We start from the raw sequence: 22,214 nt of genomic DNA, 5'->3' as shown, positions 1-22,214 counted from the left end.
GGGAGGATGGGTTAGCCTGGTGATGGGTATTAAAGAGGGCACGTTCTGCATGGAGCACTGGGTGTTATACGCAAACAATGAATCATGGAACACTACATCAAAAACTAATGATGTAATGTACGGTGATTAACATAATAATAATAATAATAAACTTTGATGCCACTTCTTGTCCTGAATTACAAGCATCCTACTTTCCATCGGAAGGAACGTGGCACTGTGCTTAAGCCCAAGAACACAACCAAATCTAAAATTCCTTCTTGGAGGGTCTGTCTCCTGGGACTACTACAAGTACCAATTCTGTATCGACCAGGATCCAAACAGGAGAGAGAAACATGGTAAGCTGAACAAGGAGAGCTTAATACAAAAATGATTAACTATTTACAAGGAATTAACTAAGAGGATATAAAAGAGAACTTTAAGGAATACCACCCTAGAGCTGAGGAAGAATACTCAAATAAGGAACAAACTTGGAAGGGAGGGATGCTCCCACACTCTGGGATTCAGACTTCTTTGAAGAAGGTGTGGTCATAGCCTGGGGATGGATCTGGTTCACAGATGGTAGGTCAAGGCTGGCAGACAAGGAACAGTCTGCTGGGGTACTGATGAAATTCACCAGCAAGCTGCCTGCAGTGGGGGCTGTTTCGAACTGCCTAGAAAACCATCTGGGACACTGGCTGGACTTGCCAGAAACCCAGTAGAAAACCACTTGCAGGGAATATTGTTGAAATCTGGGGAGCCATGTGGGGTGCCCATCAAACTCATTATGAAGCTGCAAGGAAGTCAGCAGGTGCACTGGTGTAATTCAGGAAGCTGCCTATGAGGTGGGAAACTGAGTGCTGGAGCACTGCTGAAACTTACGGTCTTTTTGCAGGCAGGAGCAAAAAGAAAAAGACACACCGCAACTAGCAAAAGATGATTTTTCTTTTTCCAGTATTCTACCTGCCAGCCCCAAGATAATCTGACGATGTACCTACCAGCTGGCAAAGGAGGAATGCTGCAATATCATACCCAGGCAAAAAAGAGTAATTTGAAGCCAAGAGGCACTAAATTAATAACTGGCAGACTAGTTTTCTGAGCGATTCTACCATCAACGGGAGTTGCATTTTGTCAAGTGTTTTTTTTTTTTTGCATCTATTTGAGGAGATCATCTGTTTTGTTTTGTTTTTCTTTTCCAGTCTGTTACCATATTAATTTGAAATGTTATCCCAACTGTTCATTCCTGGGACAAATACCCTTGGTCATACTTTATTATTCTTTTACACATTGCTATATATTTATTTGCTAAAATATTTTAAGGAGTTTTAAGTCTATGTTCATGAAAAATTGTGGTCTAGTATTATTTTCTTCTAATGTCCTTGTCTGGTTTTAGAATCAGGATAATGATCAGATCACAGAATGAGTTGGGAAGTTCCCCCCTCCTCTATTTTCTTAAAGAGTCTGTGTAGAATTAGTATTATTTCTTCTTTAAGTATTCGGAACAAGTCACTCCTACCATCTGGGCCTGACACTTTCTTAATGGGAAAGTTACAAACTACAAATTCAATTCCTTTAACAGATTGAGAACTGTTATTAAGCTTATCTATTACTTCTTTATTTTTTAAAGATTTTATTTATTTAAGAGCGAGTGAGAGAGAGAGAACAAGCAGGGTCGGGGGAGAGGGATATGCAGACTCCCCACCAAGCAGGGAGTTTGACTCGGGGCTTGATCCCAGGATACTAGGATCATGACTCGACTTAGAGGCAGACACTTAACTGACTGAGCCACCCAGGCATCCCTCATCTATTTCTTCTTGAGTGAATATTGGTAGTTTTTTCCCTCCAAGGAATTTTTCCATTTCATCTGAGTTCAGTTTACTGTCACCAAGTTGTTTAGAATATTCCTGACTGTCCACTTAACATCTGTAGGATTTTTAATGATACCATCTCTCTCATTCTTAATACTGTTAAACAGTGTTTTCTCTCTCTTTACCTGAGCAGTATGACTAGAAGTTTACCAGTTTTACTGATCAGAAAAAAATCAACTTTGGGTTTCATTGATTTCTCTATTCTGTTTTCTAGTTTATTGATTTCTGCTTTTATCTTTATTTCCTTTCTTCTACTTAATTTGGGTTTACTTTGCTCTTCTTTTGCTAGAAGTTTAGACCACTGATTGAGATCTTTATTTGCTAAGTATTTAACACTATAAATTTCCTGTTATACCAACATCCCACAAATTGGTATGTTGGGTTTGATATGTTTTGAGATGCTGATATGTGTAATATTTTGTATTTTCCTTGTGGCTTCAACTCACAGGTTATTTAGAAGTGTGCTATTTAATTTCTAAATATTCAGAGATTTTCCAGATTATTTTGTTAAGTGATTTCCTGTAATTCCATTATGATCACAGAATATATTCTGTAGGATTTAAATTCTTTTAAATTTATTGGATCTTGTTTTATGGCCCAGAATATGGTCTTCATTTGTAAATGTTCCATGTACACTAGAAAAGAATGAATATTCTTCTGTTGTTGGAAGGCATGTTCTAATACATAGCAATTAGGTCAAGTTGGTTCAAAGTGTTACTCATGTTATAACCCTACTGATTTTTTGTTTACTTTCCCTAAAGGAGGTGTTGAAATCTTAAACTCTATTGTTGTTGTCTATTTCCTTTCAGTTCTATCTCTCTGGTATCATTTCCATTCCACCTGAAGAATTTCCTTTAGTATTTTTTATAGTGCAAGTCTGGTGAAAAATTCCCTCACTTTTTTTTTTTTTTGGTCTGAAAAATTGTTTATTTCTCTTAAGGATATTTTTGTTGTATGTACAAATCTAGGTTGGCAGTTTTTCCTTTCAGCATGTTGAAGATGACATTTGATTGACTTTTGCCTTGTACTGGTTTCTGTTGACAAGTCTACAGTCCTTCATTGTTCCCTTGTATTTGATGTATCTTTTTTTTAAAGATTTTATTTAATCATTTGACAGAGAGAGAGACAGCGAGAGAGGGAGCACAAGCAGGGAGAGTGGGAGAGGGAGAAGCAGGCTTCCCACAGAGCAGGGAGCCCGATGCGGGGCTCGATCCCAGGACCCTGGGATCATGACCTGAGCTGAAGGCAGATGCTTAACGACTGAGCCCCCCAGGTGCCCCGTATTTAATGTATCTTTTTTCTGTCTGCCTTTCATGTTTTCTCTATCACTGGTTTTCAGCAATTAGATATGATATATTTAGATGTGTTTTTTTATGTTTCTTCTGCTTGGGGTTTGTTGAGATCCACAGCTCTGTGGATTTATAGTTTTCATCAAATGTGGAAAAATTTCAGCCTATTTCTTCATTTGTTTTTTTTTCTGTATCCCCCCTTTTTGGTTTGACAGTGTGCATAGCTCAATATGAATGGATCACAGTCCTGTTCTGCCTATGACCCAATTTCTGAAAATAGTTATTACATATATCTTGCCCAATTTCTAGTTGTTTACAGTAAGAAGGTAATTCCAGTACCAGTTAGTCTTTTTTTTTTTTTTAAGCTTTTATTTATTTATTTGACAGAGAGAGACACAGCGAGAGAGGGAACACAAGCAGAGGGAATGGGAAAGGGAGAAGCAGGCTTCCCGCTGAACAGGGAGCCTGATGTGGGGCTCGATCCCAGAACCCTGGGATCATATCCTGAGCCGAAGGCAGACGCTTGATGACTGAGCTACCCAGGCACCCCACCAGTTAGTCTTTCATGGCAGAAGTAGAAATGTCTCTCTCTCTCTCTCTGGTTACTTAAAAAAAAAACAAACTAATGTCTTCAGTCTTTTTCCTGTTTCAGTTTGATTCATTTATATTGCTATGTCTTCAGGTTCATTGATCTTTTCTTCCGCAGTTTCCAATCTGCTGTTAAGCCCATCCATGAATTTTTGAAGTTCCATTTAATTCTTTAAAAAAAAAAAATCCATTTTCTCTTTTATTCATATTTTTCTTTAAATCCTTGAGCATATTTATAACTCTAAAATGCATGCTTCAGTCATATCTGTTTATATGTCATTTATGCCATTTCTGTTTTGTTTTTTGTATTAGCTGACTTTTCTTTGAATTATGGGCCATATTTTATTCTCTTTTGTATACATAATAATTTTTATTAGACACTCGGCATTGTAAGTACTATGTTATTCAGTGTTGAGGTTTTGTTGTCTTCCTTTAAACAGTGTTGATTTTTCCCCTTTCCTCCCTCCTATCCTCCCCTCCTTCCTTTCTTTTGGCTAACAGTTAAGTTGTATGCATATCTGCCTGATCCTTTGGGGCTTGTTTAATTAAGCTTTGTTAAAATGGACCCCAAGGAGCTCACACCTATTTTAGCACTACTAGTAAGCCATGACCCTTGAGGTCTCTCCACTCAGGTAGGCTAGAACTCAGATTCTCCCAGCCCTGTGTAAACTCTGGAAATTGCTAACTTTACAGCTCCCAGAGAATCTTTGCCTGGCCATGTGGAGTCTCATCCTATACATTCTCAGCTTAGTATTCACCAACAGAGTCAAGGGGGCACCTATGTATATTATTTGAGCTCCTTTTCTTCATAGCTCTCTCCTCTCTGACACCCTGTCCTGCAAATCTCAGGCACCTCAGACTTCTTGAACTCATATTTCTGTCTCCTCAACTCAGAATCTTCTGCACTCTGCCTGGGCTTTCCCTCCTTGTACTATAGTCCAGAAAGTGGCTCCAGGCAGAAGGCTGATGAAACCACAGGACTCCTTTGTGTGCAGTCTCCTTTCCACTTTTATTAGGGATCATAGTCTTGTCCTTTCAACAGTGCAGTATCTGACAATGGTAGATGTCTTTCTTTCTCTTATTAATTTTGTTGCTCAAATTGTTTCAGATCTTGTCAGTGGGAACCCTTTCTAGATGGCTTTTTAAAAAAAAAAAAAAAAATGTGCTTCTGATATGTCCCCATAGTTTTTTAGGCATTTACATACTTCCTGGGATAATCAGGTGTTCCAAGCTCATCTTGTACTTTCCTTGCTCCAGACCCGGAATCAGAATTTTCTACAAGAAGATTTGGTATCTTTCAGTAAAGAATGGTAATTAAAAACCATTTGGTATGTTAACTGTCACTGATATACCACTGCATTCTTGGAGGAGTTGTGGACACTTCAGTGTGTTGGTTACAAGTCCTGTTAGGATGTGAAAAGGCTGTAGCTGTTTGGACCCTATGAATGAAAACCAAATAAACTGTAACTCCTTTCTAGGACAAAACCTCACACTGAGGAGAAACTGCAAAACTAGGACAGTACAAATAAATTTAAAAGAAGATCCAAGTAAAAGTGCAGAGTACAGCAGAAAGTACAAGTACATATTTTTATTAACTTGTTTTAACAAGGGAAGAGGGAGCTCTAGAGCTATGAAACTAAAAATGCTACCCTGAGACAGCCCATGCGGGCAAAATACCAAGTTATTTATAAGGGAATGAAAATTAGATTGTTTTCAGACTTTTAAAGAGCAATGCTTTATGCCAGAAGATAATCAGATAATCGACTAATAGAATTAAGATAGTCAAGGAAAGAAAATATAAGGCAAAGATTTCATATATATCCAAACAAACTTGAAAGTGTAAAGGCCATAGACCAACTGTGATGATCCTCTCTTTCCTGGGGAATCTAGTAGAGAAGAAGCAGCTTTAGAAAACCACAGTTATTGAAGAAACACCAACATAAGGATTGGTAGTTACATTCGATGTGTATTTACCTACAGAATAAAGAATAAATGATAATAAAGGGGAGAGTGCAATATGTAATGGCTGTTTGTTTTGTTAATATAGACACAGGTCAAGAATAAAAAAAAAAACAGTGAAAATGAGGAAAGCATATATGAAGTGGAATAAGCTTGCTGATTATCTTTGTTTGGGGTAAAAAAATATTATTTCTCTAGTCAGATGATGGGAGAGAAGGAAGGAGTAAGAAGCAATAAGTAGATTATTTAGGAAGGGAGGAAGAACAGAGTATTATATAAAAGTATAAAGATGGCCATTAGAATGAAGATACAAACCTTTCTAAAGAGAGAGATCAAATAAAATGGACTATGTGGTGAAAGGCTTTTTATATAAAAGATGTGTATATGGGTAAAATAGAAAACCATGACAAAACAGAGACTAAAGACATGGATCACATCAATAAATATAAAGAAAGTTTCACACTGGCTACAACATCCAACACTATTTGTAAAACAAAGAGCTTCAGAAAGATGAAAGAATAAAAGTCAGACAAAGATATACCAGGCAAATGCAAAGAAAAGAAGACAGGAGTTGCAATTCTGAAATCCAACCAGGTAGATTTACAGGAGGAAATCATAAGGAGTTGGATTTAAAAACAAAACCAAAACATTTTATACCATGTTAAAGAGTCTGGACTTGTACTCAATGAGAGACTTTGAAGGATAAACTGTAGATGGACAAGAGTCAGACATGCACTTAAAGACAGACCAGACTGAGGGGATGTGGGAGGTGGGGATGCAGCTAGAACCGGGAAGAGGGCAGACACTGAGGGTCTACTCCAGGACACATGGTTTGCCCTCATGTTCTCATTTTAATTCTTAGAACTCCATGAGGTGTCTCTTGTTATTCATATTTTATATATGGGGATCCTGAGGTTCAGGAAGATCAAGTAACTTGTCCAAGGATCAGTATTTTTCACCCAGCTCTTTGCCCCTACATATTGTTATCTGTTAAAAAAAAAAAAAAAGTTCAAGCAAGAAAGGGTGAGCATCTAAGGCAGTGCAGAAGGATCGGTATTTAAGGAGCGTAATTAGGCAGCTTGGTGATAGATGGGACACTGTGTAAGAGTAAATAACAAGAAAAAGAAATAAAGAATTCCAGAGCCATTATAAGAGCTACTATCTACAAGAAGTTACAAATATATTGAAAAGGAATACAAACCAGAACATTCTTTTACATCCTTTTACTGTTTACTGCTTTTTATTCTTTCCCAGACTTGTTCTAACTAAAATCTAAGCATACATGGTTTCTTGTTTTGTGTTAAAACACACACACACACACACACACACTCACACACACACACACACACAGCATCCTTACAACAACAACAGCAACAACAACAACAACAACCAGGTCCTATGAAAACTACCAAGACTGGAACTGATATACAAACATCTAGATAAAAATTCAACATAGATTACTACAAAGAAGGTAGTGCATTTCCTCCTTTTTTCCTTTGGGGAAGGGGCAGATCTTAAAATAAGTAATGTCCTAATAATTAATACAAAAATGTTTGTTCTCAGTGTACAAGGCACTGAGAGTGAAAAAAGTTTATTATTTATTCTTACTGAATAAACATTTGGAACTGATTTATAGAAGAAAATTTAGTTAGCAGAATGTACATGGATAGTCTTAAACTCTTAAAGTCTAATGACTGTTTTTAAAGTTACAATATAGAATCTTCTAGTTTTTCTACTTTAAAAACAAAAGCCCTGCATGTCCTTGGAAAACTTTTCTCCTTATCCAATTTGTGTTTCATTCTAGTGCCCCAACTCAGTCTTCCCAATCTGATATAAGATACTCTACTGAATTACTTCTACATGTTTGATTAGTTAAATAAGGATACATTGGCCTTTCTTTTATTCAATCTCATACTTACATGGAATGGTTCTCAAGTAGAGATTATCTCTGATCACTTGCTGCAATTTGTGGTCAACTGATCCTTTCTGAAACTGAAGACTCAGGTAATGTCGCAAATCTTTATTAATGACTTTGCCTACGAAAAAAACCACAGAAGACAGAACACATAACTGTTAGATCTCCAGTTAAATATTGATGGTAGTGACTGAATACCCTTAAACCATTTAGCTATAGACAGGAAAAAGAAATCAGAGTATTTTACTGTATTTTACTAAAAACAACATTGCTTTACTAAAAACGAATTATTATAGTACTATAATTAATAACATATACCTATAGTACATAATGTGGGCATAATTTTACAATAGTAGGGGAAGGACAAGGTATAGGTCAGAGAATATGACAAATACCCAAGATAATTTCCATCTATAGCTTTAAATACCATCTATATACTGATAGCTTCTAGGTGCTTATCATGTCTCCATCCCTGATCTATGTCCACCAAGCTCCAGAGCCATCAAACTCATTCGTATACATTGCAAATATAGAAAGTCAAATAAGCACCTCAAATTTCAGACAGCGGAAACAGAACTCTTAATTCCATCCTCCCCCAATTTTTCCTCTGCTCTAGTTTTCCTTGTCTTAAGCAAATAATAGCACCATCAACCCAGCAGAACAGACCCAAAAGCTAGAAGTCATCAGAAGTTTCTGATTTCTCCTTTTCACTTCTATCCCTCAGATCCAATCCAGTAGCAACTTTTGTCAGTTCTATCTCCAAAACATGCCCTATGTCCACTTCTCTCCATTTCCAGAGCCTCCACCCTAATCAAAGCCACCATCATTTCCCACCTCGGATTCTGCAACAGCCTTCTAATCTGTCTCCCTGCATTCATTCTTGCCTCCCTCCTGCTCCCACCACTTACACAGAAGCCAGAGTGAGATTCTGAACATAAACCAAATAATCACTACTCTGTTTAGTGCCCCCCACCCCCACCATGACTTCTTTTTGCACTTGGGATAAAATCCAAACTTCCACATGTTCTAGCTTTGGCCATCTCTGACTCAAACCCATTCACTAACCCCCCACTAGCCATGCTTCCACCCACACTGGCCATCTTCCAAAAGGCCAAATGGACCCTACCTTAGAGCCTTCTGCCTATCACTGACTGAACAGGCATTTTCTGTCCACTCACTTGACTCCTAGATACAAGGTGATTCAATAACAGAATGAAAGATTTTTTTTTTCTTATTTGTGGGGAAAATGGGAGATAAAAAGAGGACTATTAGAGGTCTCAAAGAAATGTTAAGCAGAAAAATAGAGGATTGCAGAAATCTGATAGCAGTGAATTTATAGTAAAGGTTGAACTTAAAATGAAAACCAAAGCAATCCAAACACTGTTCACTAGATAAGACTTCACAGGATTACAAAAGGGCAATGCTAAAACATAATGGGTTACTATATTGAGTAAGAAATGACTAGGCAATTAAAATATACTCTTTGTTTTATTTGGAACAGCTTAATTATGACAAGGATAAGTCAAAAGGTTACTACAGATCAGTTCATTCTTTTAACTATTATTCCATGATGTAGCATTTCTAATCCCCCCTTTTGGTCTTTTCTCACAGGTATAAGCAAGCATAACCAAATGAGAGGGTGTTAATACAAGCAGGAAACCAGGGTGCTGCTAAAGTTTAGAGATAACATTCGGATCCTAAACTAATAAACACAGACCAAAAAGTCTCTGTTTTGCCTTGCCAAAAATAGATGCTGAGGAAGGGGGACCCCTCTCTGATCAAAGAAGAAAGCCTGAAAGATATTTACAGGGATAACACAGAAGAATCCCTGGTCACAGAAGTGGTTTCTGCCAGGCATTCAGGGGCTCTACCAACCCGAGTTCCATTTAGATGGAATCATATTATGCCATTTCTTATTTTTTTTTTTTAAAGATTTTATTTATTTATCTGAGACAGAGAGAATGAGAGAGACAGAGAGCACATGAGAGGGGGGAGGGTCAGAGGGAGAAGCAGGCTCCCTGCAGAGCAAGGAGCCCGATGCGGGACTCGATCCCGGGACTCCAGGATCATGACCTGAGCCGAAGGCAGTCGCTTAACCAACTGAGCCACCCAGGCGCCCGCCATTTCTTATTTTTATCACAGTACTTGTTCTTTGCTGAGTGGAAGAAAAACACAATTCATAATCAATACTGTACAGTCCGAGAACCCAGAAATAGACCCTCAACTCTATGGTCAACTCTATGGTCTCCAACAAAGCAGGAAAGAATATCCAATGGAAAAAAAGACAGTCTCTTCAAGAAATGGTGTTGGTAAAATTGGACAGCCCCATGCAGAAGAATGAAACTGGACCACTTTCTTACACCATACACAAAAATAAACTCAAAATGGATGAAAGACCTAAATGTGAGATAGGAAATCCATCAAAATCCTGTAGGAGAATACAGGCAGCAACCTCTTTGACCTCAGCCACAACAACCTCTTGCTAGACACGTCTCCAAAGGCAAGGGAAACAAAAGCAAAAATGAACTATTGGGACTTCATCAGGATAAAAAGCTTTCGCATAGCAAAGGAAACAGTCAACAAAACTAACAGGCAGTCTATGGAATGGGAGAAGATATTCGCAAATGACTTATCAGACAAAGGGCTAGCATCCAAAATCTATAAAGAACTTATCAAACTCAACACCAAAGAACAAATAATCCAGTCAAGAAATGGGCAGAAGACATGAACAGATATTTCTCCAAAGAAGACATACAAATAGCCAACAGACACATGAAAAAATGCTCAACATCACTCATCATCAGGGAAATACAAATCAAAACCACAATGAGATACCACCTCACACCAGTCAGAATGGCTAAAATTAACCACTCAGGAAATAACAGATGTTGGCGAGGATGTGGAGAAAGGGGAACCCTCTTACGCTGTTGGTGGGAATGTAAACTGGTGCAGCCATTCTGGAAAACAGTATGGAGGTTCCTCAAAAAGTTAAAAATAGAACTACCCTACGACCTAGCAACTGACTACTAGGTATTTTTATCCTAAGGATACAAACATAGTGACTCGAAGGGGCACCTGCACCCCAATGTTTATAGCAGCAATGTCCAAAACAGCTAAACTATAGAAAAGAGCCCAGATGTCCATCAACACAGGAATGGATAAAGAAGATATATATATATAGGCAGCAACCTCTTTGACCTCAGCCACAACAACTTCTTGCTAGACACGTCTCCAAAGGCAAGGGAAACAAAAGCAAAAATGAACTATTGGGACTTCATCAGTTACAATATATATAATATATATGATATATATATTATACACACACACACAGGAATATTGGAATGGAGTATTACTCAGCCATCAAAAAGAATGAACTCTTGCCATTTGCAACGACATGGATGGAACTAGAGGGTATTATGCTAAGTGAAATAAGTCAGAGAAAGACAAATGCCACATAATTTGTGGGGTTTAAGAAACAGATGGGGCGCCTGGGTGGCTCAGCCGGTTAAGCGACTGCCTTCGGCTCAGGTCATGATCCTGGAGTCCCGGGATCGAGTCCCACATCGGGCTCCCTGCTCAGCTGGGGGTCTGCTTCTCCCTCTGACCCTCCCCCCTCTCATGCTCTCTGTCTTTCATTAAAAAAAAAAAAAAAAGAAACAAAACAGATGAACATAGGGGAAGGGAAGGAAAAATAAAGTAAGATGAAAACAGAGAGGGAGGCAAACCATAAGAGACTCTTAACTATAGGAAACAAACTGAGGGTTGTTGGAGGGGAGGAGGATGGGGGAATAGGGTAATTGGTGATGGACATTAAGGAGGGCAGTTGATATAATGAGCACTGGGTGTTACATGCAACTGATGAATCCCTAAATTCTACCCCTGAAACTAATAATACAGTATATGTTAACGAAATTCAATTTAAATTAAAAAAAATACTGCATAGTCTCATTTCTTATTGAACAAAAACAAACCCAATAATGAATTTATTAAATATTTTAAAAATTAGGTAAGGTATGTTCCAAATGCTTTGTAATAAATATTATACAAAAGCTTTGATGGGTTGTTATATAGGTGCTTACAAGTTTTAGTGACATATGTGGATGTTTAGAGTTCTTGAACAGATAGAGAATGCATCATTGTTTTTTTCCACTTAAAATAATATAGTACCAGCTCCAATATCTAAAAATCCTCTACCGAACATATTTTCATGAATACACTTAATTTGGATAAAGGATAATGCCTCCGTAATTCAAGAAGACAATATGAATCAACACTTTTTTTTTAACTCAAGATTTTGTGTTTTAATTTGAAACTTTATATAAGATATGGTATAGCTCACAGAGGTAACTATAAAATGCTGAAAACTCAGACTGGATTTTAATCCAATTAAAATAACAGCTATTAAATCAGATATAATGAGAGACAAAGCCATAATAAAAGTCACAGATCACAAGTTACAGCTAAAAATGGGATTCTTAAGGTGGAAATGAAGTTAAAACACCTCATTTCCTGTTTCAAAGGCCTATAAGATCTTAAGACTGAGAGGCCAGTTAAAGCAGAAAGAACCAGATTTAAAGAATGGTACCTGAGATTATCTGGGCGGGAACTGCACTCACTCTCAATTACCACCCACAACTCCTGCTGGGGTTCTGGATGCAATGATGAAATGAACAGTTGCCAAGAAAAGGGTGAGGGACAATGTCATAAATGTAGTATTTCATTTAAAATGCACAAGTCATTCAAAAAAGTCATCACACATCTTCAAGGTTGGAGAAAAATATTACAAATATCAGTGAAATGTCAATTATAAAAGATTAACAATTTATATGGGGTTGGCATTCTTTCAGATTAATAATTAATAGTAAAATATAATGAATATAGTAGTCATCATGAACTTCCTTGCCTCAAGAAACCAAACGACCTTCTGTAAGGGGACAGAATATTATGGTTCCCTCTTTGATAGGATTCCAGGGAATTTGTTTAAAAAAAAAAAAAGTACAAATATCCTGAGTAGGCAGATGACTGTGGAATTACTAGAAGGCCAAGAGAAACATTAACTCACAAAAACACTGCTGAGTATATCTATATTATCAAGTTGTATATAAACGTCAGCCTTTTATTCAGGCAGAGTTTCACAGAAACTTGACATTTCAAGGGTATGAAAAACATTTACTTGGGGTTAATGCAGTTGTTGCTAAACAAGGAAGAGAAAAAGATTCTTCATAATTTAGCATTCCCACCCATCCAGGCTTTGCTTTAAGTGTTAAGATTACTCCCTGACTTCTAAGTGATTTATTAAGTTTATTCATGAAACTTAAAATAGATCTACATATCTTACAAATACAGCTCAGGTGGGGAAAAGTCTGTAACTGAAATCTCAATCATATGAATAAATCCAGACACTCAAGTTTCAACATACAAATCCTTAGTCAAAAGAACCCATCGCTACAAATCCATATTTTTGGAATATATGTGAACTAATATTCACTAGCAGTTCTCTTTGAGGAATGTGTGTGTAGAGACACTGGTTATAAATCAGATAAACCCTATGGCATGTCAGCATGGGAGTAGCCATTCAACCAGCTGTAAACTGGTCTAATTGTCAACATTTCACTGCCTTTTCCATAAGGATCGTCTAAGAGACTTTGCCAACCACTTCCTTAAATCAAGATGGCACATGACTTTACTATTCTCTAACCCAGTAGTAATTATAAAATTGGGTGGGGGGATGAGAGGAGTTTGGCATATCTTGTTCTTATAAATTCACACTAATTCATAGTGATCATCCCATTCTTCTCTAAACACTTGAAATTTTTTATATTTGTTCAATCTCTTCAAATCTTGCCACAGTTTCAAGTTAAGGAAGTAGGCTTGAGTTTTTACAATCTACTTCACACCTTTTTGGAAACTGGAACATGTGCCTCTCTTCAGTCTCCTGGTACTTTCCATATTCTCCATGATTTCATAAAGAAAACGGACAATAGCTCTGAGATCAAATCTTTCGTGCCTTTAACTCCTGGGAGGCAATTCAGTTGAGTTTTGAAAATGTAAATTCATTTAAAGTGAATGAAACTTTTATTATCTTCTCATTTTAAAGAAATTTAATTTCCCCCATTTCAGGCTGTTTGTTTTCCTTTTACTATTTGAAAAGTAATTCTGCTAGTTCAAGATTATGGAAGCAAAGTAAGAATGGCACATGTCTATTTCTGCCTACAAACAGCTAACATTAACAACATCTTCTGACAGTAAACCTACCTCTTCCTTCCTGTTGCTTTTGCACCAGACACAACCTTAAAAGCATTTTGTGCTCTCTGAAGTATCTTAGCTCCTTTTGAGCTTTGGCCTGTAGAGAAGAAAATTCTTAAATGCTCATTTCTTACAGTCTACTTAGCTCTCTATAAATGTGATTATGTGCTCCTTCCATTTGTCAATCATATACATCTTTTAAAAACAAACGTGAGCTGCTCAGAGCACTCTGTGTCCCCATAAAGAATTTCCTCATATAACTTTTGTTTTAGAAATCTCTAGTTTGGGGGCGCCTGTGTGGCTCAGTCAGTTAAGCATCTGCTTTGGCTCAGGTCATGATCCGAGGACCCTGAGATACAGCCCTGTGTCAGGCTTCCTGCTCAGCAGGGAGCCTGCTTCTCCTTCTCCCTCTGCCTCTCCCCTCCACTAGTGTGTTCTCTCTCTCTCTCTCAAATAAATAAAATCTTAAAAAAAAAAGAAAGAAAGAAAGAAATCTCTAGTCTTGGAACCACACCTAGAGATGTGATAAACTTTTAAAAATCTGTTGTCCTCAACAGCAAAAAGTATGGGCATAACCATGTCCTAGTTCTCTTCTTTACTATGGTGACTATAGGATTAGCCTAGTGACTTTCCCCAATAAACTGTTCCATATAACTAGCTCAACACAATGAACGTAAACTCATTAGTCCTTTCCCATTAGACCTAGCGGTGTATTTCATTGCTTCCTCCACCTCTTGAGCTCTACAGTAGTAAGAGAAAGCTGCGTGAAAGTGGTTAAGAGGATATACAGAAGCTTAACTCCAAACTGGCTCCTTGGTTAAGGCAGGATGCTCCTAAAACAAGATAAATCAAATGGTAGTCTATCTGTTGTGAAACTGTAAATGGTATTTGAACAAGTCTTCTCTAGAAAGTCAACCTACACATTTCACTGTAAAATATATTCTATGACACAGAAGTTATTCAAAGTTATTTTTTTAAAGATTTCTTATTTATTTGAGAGAGAAAGCACGCACACAGGTGGGCTGGAGGGGCAGAGGAAGAGGGAGAAGCAGACTCCCTGCTGAGTAGGGAGCCTGCTGCAGGGATGGATCCCAGGACCCTAGGATCATGATCCAAGACAAAGGCAGACATTTAACCAACTGAGCCACCCAGGTGCCCCCAAAATTATCTTATACAGTTGTTAAACATACAAGTTTGTCAGCTGAGGGCCAAGCCATGGTTTGTTTTTACAGAGTTAGTCCTAGTATCTAGCACACAAAATGAGTGGATCAGTTGAATTTTGTATTTTTGATTTTTCATTTGACCCTCTCTATCCTTGAATACATGAAATTTTAGAAGAGAATACTCACCTGATAAAGCACTTTTTAGTAGTCTGTATACAACTTTATCCTAAACTGTGTTTCTTAAACAATGAAACTGATTTTATTTTGACTATCAAAACACTAAAATAAATTTTCATTGAAGCAGCATGCACTTGTAAGTCTTTAAAAGTAGGTTTAATTATAGTTTATATGCTAATTCCTTGAATTCTGTTGTTTATTTATTAATACTTTTAAATGAATTCACAAAATGGTATCTGGTTATCCTGAAATATAAAATAAGGCTAAATTAACCTTTCATATCTACTGTGTTCTAGCACCACTGGGGATAACAAGTCCAAGCAGGAAAAAACCCCCAAACCCTTCTGCTTTTCCTGGCGGTGGGGGGGAGACGCAGGAATGAGAAGAGGAATGGGAAATAGAGATCACTAGGACTTATTTTAGAAATGTTATTATATATATTACACACTATGAGTTTTCACCCCCATGAAAACCTTTGAGGTAGGTGTTATTATTATTTCCACTTTACACAGAAGGGGCTGAGGTATAAAGAGGTTAAGTAACTTGGACAAGGTGACATCATTAAAGGTAGCAGACCTGGGATCTGAACCCAGTCAGCCCGGCTCCAGAACCTTTACTGGAGTACTGTGCTAAATGCCCGGCCCCCACCTACCCATCTATCTATCTATATCTTTTGATGAATTTCTTCTCTTGCATAAGCTTATGAGAGTGCGAGCAAAGCTCTCTCATGAAGACCCTACCCTTCCTTGAAACAGCTGCAACTACTATGTAAACAAGGATGCACCCAGTCCTTGGCAGTAGGCACTTGAGGGTAAAGCCCGGAATGAGAGTTCACGCAAATGAAACCTGAAGCCTCGCAGGGAAGATGAACATTGAAAAAGACATTTCAAACACAAGAGCATTAGGAAAGATTAGCACAGAGCACTGTGGGAATCCACTATCTAGATCCTAAGGCAGGGCAGCCCGGGAAGACGTCCCTAAGTAAGTTACACTGGAGCTGAAACCTGAAGGATAAACAGGAGCCAGCTGGGCCAAAAAAAAAGGGAGGGGAGGGGAGTTGAGGGAATGGGACATGCAAAGACGCTTACTTGAGGTGGGAAGGAACACAGTGATTACAGGAAGGGAGAGAAATCCAGTAGAGCTGGTTCTTAGAAAGTGAGGAAGGGTTCCCACAAGCTGAGACAAGAGTTCCAGGGACTAGTGGGTTGACTAGCACCTTCCAATAATAAGAACACCAACAACTAAGTCTGACACCAAGGCCCTTACTAATTGCTTTAAGCTAACAACTACGGATATGTTCTTACTGGCCACCTCTACATTCCGTACTTCAAAGGCCATCTCATTATTTCTGTTCTGTCTTCTATCTCTACATTCATGGTCCTAAAGTTGGAAGACACATACTTACCTAAACCTTTATGCCTCTGTCATTACAGGCAAGTAGGAACTTAATGAATTTTTAAAAATAATGTATATAATTAAATTCTGACTCAGTCCCAAATCTGCAAAGCATGAAATGCTCTGGAATCCCTTGAGCCATTTCAGTTTTTACAACTGGTCGGTGTCCAGTACTGTCCCGAGTTAACAGTTTGAAGAAACCCAGACCGAAGCAATGATGCAATGTTGTCATCTCCCACAGAACACTGCTGTCACCTCACCAGTCAGGAGAAAGCCTCCTGCTCACGGAGGTCAAATTCAGTGTTGATTTCTTCCCCAGCTTTATGGAGATATTATTGACATATAACACAGGTAAGTTTAGGGTGTACAATGCAATGATTTGATACACATATGCTGTGAAATCATTATCACAATAAGGTTAGTTGGCACCTCCAACCCCTCATATAATTACCATTTTTTTTTAATGTGGTGATAAGATTTAAGATCTTTTCTCTTAACTTTCAAGTATATGATACAGTATTGTTAGATTATAGTCACCATGTTAGGTATAGTCATGTTAGTTACAGTCAGTCCCCCAGAACTTACTCATCTTACAGATGGAAGTTTGTACCCATTGACCAACATCTCTCCATTTCCCCCACCTGCAGCCCCTTGCAACCACCATTATACTCTCTATTTCCATGAGTTTGGCTTTCCTAGATTCCACAAATAAGAGAACACACAGTATTTGTCTTTCTCTGTCAGAGGTCACATTTTTTGCCTATATTATATATTTATGGCAATAGTAGATTGTTAAAATGGCAGTGTCCATTCTCCACTGGTTCCTGGAAGCAGCCATGATAAATACATGGGTCACATTTCATCTTACCTCCCTGGATCCTACATCACTGGCAATCTGAGGTCAAGTCTGCTGCTGCGTACCTGGTTCTTGCCCTGTACACCCGAAAAAGGTCTTCTTCTTTCCCTTTCTTTCCTTCCTTTCTTCCTTCCCTGCCTCCAGAACTGAGAGCATAGCTAAAGAAACAATTATTTGGTTTAGGTAGACTATACATCTGAAAAACCTCTGAACTGTACCAAACTAAATATATTCATTCCTGAACGCCTAATACTGCGTATTACATGTAGAATTCAATGTTAATGCAGCACTGAAATTGCTTTATTATATTCAAATTATGTATCAGTAAAACACATTATCATGCTTTTTAAAGAAGTTCTGATGGTTTTTATTTGTTTAAATAAAGCAAGTATTTCAGGGTAGGATGTATTTGCAAATAACAATCATTTCTCTAAAAAAAAAAACCTCTGATGCATGGCCAGGGATCTGAATTACAAAGAAAAAGAGTGGGTGTCCCAGAGGAAAATGCCATTGTACCTTTGTATGTTCTTACTTCTGAGGCAACTATACAGGTCCTGTTAACACCCTGCCCTACCCTTCAAACCTCCACCTCCAACTATTACCCCTACCGGTTTCAGTTTTCTGTCTACTCTACCTGGCACCCCCCAGTGTTGTGTACATATAAATACTGTCAGAGCAAAAGGTCTGCACACTGGTCACTTGTCCACCTGCTCTTTGAAGCCAAGACTCAAGGAGAACTCTGAAGTCCGCAGGAAGAAGCTCCTGTTTTCATCTCTCCTCCCTGCTGGTTCTTGCTACAGAACAGTGGGGCACATTTCGGCCTCCCTCACTGGGTCTTAGGCCTGAGTGAAGTCAGGAACTATGTTTCGTTCATCTCTCTACTCTACAATGCCTAGCATAGCGCTGAGTAAATACTTGTTTTAAACACACCAAACTGACACTTAAATAATGTGGTTGCTATACTGATAGACTTTTAAATGGAATCCATCTTGTAAAAAATACTTTTACTGTAATTGTCAAAGACAAAGAAATCCTTTCATAAAGCAGCAGCATTAAAAATAATGTTTTCAGTATAACAATGTGGTCAAATGCTCATGATATATTTTAAGTGAGAAAAGCAGGTCACAACACAATATTCACTGTGATCTCAAACTGAAACAATCTCAGGACATGCAAATAAAAAACATACATAAGACAAACTCATATTTAAATAATTAAAAATACTTAAGAGTATTACCACAGGGTATAATTATTGGGTAATTTTTCAAACATTTTCTTTAAAAACTCTTTTCCTCATGGTTTTTGTATTTGCAAATTTTTTACAGTGAAAACCTATTACTATAATAAGAAAAAACTTTTAGAAATTAGACTGTATTTTCAAAAACTGTGCCCTTCAAAGGTCATTAGTAGAAAAGGAAGCCTGACCCAGTGGACTATTATAACAAAAAATGTGCCAAAGTTCTATGTGAATGCTGAGACTATTTGTGTAGGTTTTCTTTTAATCATTTGTTTTTAATAAGTATTATTTTTGGGGTGCCTGGGTCGCTCAGTCCGTTAAATATTATAATTTTTGAAGTTTTTAAACTTTCTAAAAGCTGCTTTTATCTAAATGCTCTTTCTTTAAGATATCAACATCTCAGGGCTCCTGGGTGGCTCAGTTGGTTAAGCATCAGACTCTTGATTTCCACTCAGGTCATGACCTCAGGGTCATGACATCAAGCCCCACTTCGGGCTCTGTGCTGGGTATGGAGCCCACTTAGGATTCCCTGTCTTCCTCTCTCTGCCCCTCCCCTCATGTTTGTATATGGGCACTCTCTCTCTCTCTCAAAAATAAATAAATAAAAATAAAAGATAAATTGAGGTATGTAATAAAAAATAAGTATTATTTTCACCATACTAGGTTAAATTGCAACCATTTTGCTTTTAACTGAAACTCTCAATTGATAAGCTACCGAGCTAAAATCTACCTTCGAAAAACAAGACAGAAATCATCAATCTAGAAAAGACACGACAAAAATCACAATTTTCCCTTAAGAAGTCATTTATCAGGAAGAGCAAAGTAAAATGAACCTTCCTAGCAGAAGAGAGTGGAAAAAATAAGGAATAAATCATCAAAAGTGGGTCCTTTTCTTTTTGAAACTTTTATCTGATGGGATCATGTAGATTTAGTACTTAAAGAAAAACAGTATTTGTAAAGTGCTATCCTGTGGCTATTTACAATTTTTTCTTTGCCACACTTACGTCAGGAATCATTAGCAAACCTGTCATAATGCCAGATAACCAGTGCCTGGCTGGCACACCAATATCTGAATCACAGTATTAATGCTTCATCCTTTTGACAAGAGGGTACAAAGCCATCTATTGTGCCCTGTCATTTTCCCTGAAAACAGAATAACTGGCCTCAGTAGTCTTTGCAAATCAAAGTTACGTGCTTCAACAGAATGTCCAAGGCTTGAGGTGGAAGATCTGTTACTAAAGTTTCATTGTAACAGCTGATACAGACAGCTGAAAGGGAATACAGACGTACTTGATTACAGGTCTGACCAGAACAATGACTATTAGAGAATTCATATTTTTAAGATGCATCATTATGTAAACAATCTCAACCCCTGGGTTTGGGTAGAAGGCTAAATATGGTTAATTACTATTAAAGAAGCAATTTCATAGATTCTTTTTCTCTGGTCGGTTTTTAATATAGGAATTTATATGAATCCTTAGAAATTTTCTAAAGTAGATGGTCACAGGTGCTACAAATTATAGTATACACCAAAAGTGATCTGACTCTAGTGGGAACTGATACTCATTAAACAAAATTCTTTAAGTATTTCCCACTTTCATTTCTAATCTCTATGTTTAATCAGGAACATCTTTTAAAAGATTTTTAAAGTTACTCTTATAAAACATGGTTATGAAAAATGTCAAAATTCCAAAGAAACATTTTGGGGGATAAATGGCCCCTTCTGTGCGCATCCCCCATTCAGATTTCTCCACTAAGAATCCTTTCCCCCACTCACCCTACCTGTAAGGCTGACTGAATCAGGACCTTCCAGAAAATGTCAACACAAATGAAAATGTCAGAAGATCTCCAGTCTCCCATTTTCCATTAAAGGATGGGAGGGAAAGAAGAAAGAAATCAAAACCCCTAAAACTAAACCAATGGCAAGAAATAAATCTATTCCAAAAGACAATGGAATTTCTATAAATTCCAACATCAATTAGAACTAAGAAACTGCACTCTAAGAACCACAATCAAGAGTACTAAATGGCATTATCTAGCTTGATAATCCTGAATTTAGGTTCAAGTACTAAAAGAGAATCTTCTGGGCTATTGGCAGTGTAAGTCACTTTTACCAAAAAAAAGACCAAAAAAACCCCCCAAAATTCTGTCTCCAATATAGAAGAAATAGGATACATATCAAAAATAGAAGGAAAAAACACTATGTTGTAAACCTGAAACTAATATAACACTGTATGTTAATTATAATGAAATTAAATTTAAAAAAAAAGTTGAATAAGCTATGGATATCCATCAAAGTGGAAAGCTATGTAGCTATAAAAAAGAAATTAGACTCTCTATTAAAAATTAATCTGGAAAAAAAAAAGGAAAAGAGTTAATCTCCATCCATTCAACATTAACTTTAAAGGATACAAAACAATTTGGACCACACTGAGAAAATACCAGAAGCCGATATGCAATGTTCTAGCTCATAAGCCCAACACATTCTGCAGACTCTGAGTACGAAACATTCAGGAGGGCCCCAAAGACATCCCCAGCTCCCACGGGCTCTGGGAGGGCATAACAGGGCTGAAGGAAGAATTCATTGGCCAAGCACTGCCATTTTTCTTTTGTCCTAGGTTCTTAAGTGGGAGGTGTAATGGCAGCAGGCAAACCTACTTCAAAGCTGCAGACCAGAGTGACTTTGAGAATGGAATGATACACGCTGATCTCCAAAACAAAATGTGTATGAGCTGCTGCTCCCCATTCCTAAGAGCAGGAGACAGAAAGTTCAGAGAGAAACAGTGACAAAGTTCCCAAAATGTAGCTGCCCTTTGCTCTGGCTCCCTCCCTAACCTTCTCTACCTCACCAGACATCTGATGCTATAAATAGAGACTAGACTCTTCTACATCAAGTTGGAGAGTTCATGTGCTAATGATAAAAGCCAAGTGGAACCCAGGGACATAGGAAAGGTACTCAAGAAACAGCACTGATGGGCTCTAAGCAGAGAAATAACAAGAGCAGACACGGGCATATTAAAATATGCCCCTACACAGGGGAAGGAGCCAAAAACAGCTACGAGGCATACAGTTAAAAGATGAGGGTCACTGTCCAGGTGAGAGATGATTTAGATCAGCAGTGGTACTGGAGAAGAAAAGCAGACAGACTTGAGATTCACTATTTAAACCCACATATATGAAGAGATTTTCAATACCAAACATTATCCTTAGAAGAAGCAATTGTGGGCACCTGGGTGGCTCAGTCGGTTAAGCGTCTGCCTTCAGCTCAGGTCATGATTCCAGGGTCCCGGGGATGGAGCTCCACATCAGACTCCCTGCTAAGCTTCTCCCTCTGCCCCTCCCCCAGCTCATTCTCTCTATCTCGAAAAAGTAAATTTAAAAATCTTAAAAAGGAAACAGTCAATAAAACGAAGAGGCAACCCACAGAATGGGAGAAGATATTTGCAAATGACACTACAGATAAAGGGCTGGTATCCAAGATCTATAAAGAACTTCTCAAACTCAACACCCAAAAAACAAATAATCAAGTCAAAAAATGGGCAGAA

At 37.8% G+C, this 22,214-nt stretch overlaps 1 protein-coding gene across 5 annotated transcripts in view; it reads right to left on the bottom strand.

The window, feature by feature from the left end:
• The window catches only part of MAGI3 (membrane associated guanylate kinase, WW and PDZ domain containing 3), a 230,754-nt gene that overhangs the window by 84,478 nt on the left and 124,062 nt on the right, over positions 1-22,214 (bottom strand). For all 5 annotated transcript variants that reach the window (XM_031016887.2, XM_081815695.1, XM_006728471.3 and 2 more), the window contains one exon: positions 7,600-7,716. In XM_031016887.2, coding sequence (XP_030872747.1) covers positions 7,600-7,716 — 117 coding nt within the window. The remainder of the gene's footprint in view (positions 1-7,599; positions 7,717-22,214) is intronic.

Source organism: Leptonychotes weddellii, chromosome 4 (assembly GCF_054177405.1).
Source record: "Leptonychotes weddellii isolate Sample4059 chromosome 4, ASM5417740v2, whole genome shotgun sequence".
Classification (NCBI taxonomy): Eukaryota; Metazoa; Chordata; class Mammalia; order Carnivora; family Phocidae; genus Leptonychotes; species Leptonychotes weddellii.
The sequence above is the reverse complement of the archived record's forward strand: the minus strand, read 5'-3'. Positions and strand labels throughout refer to the sequence as shown.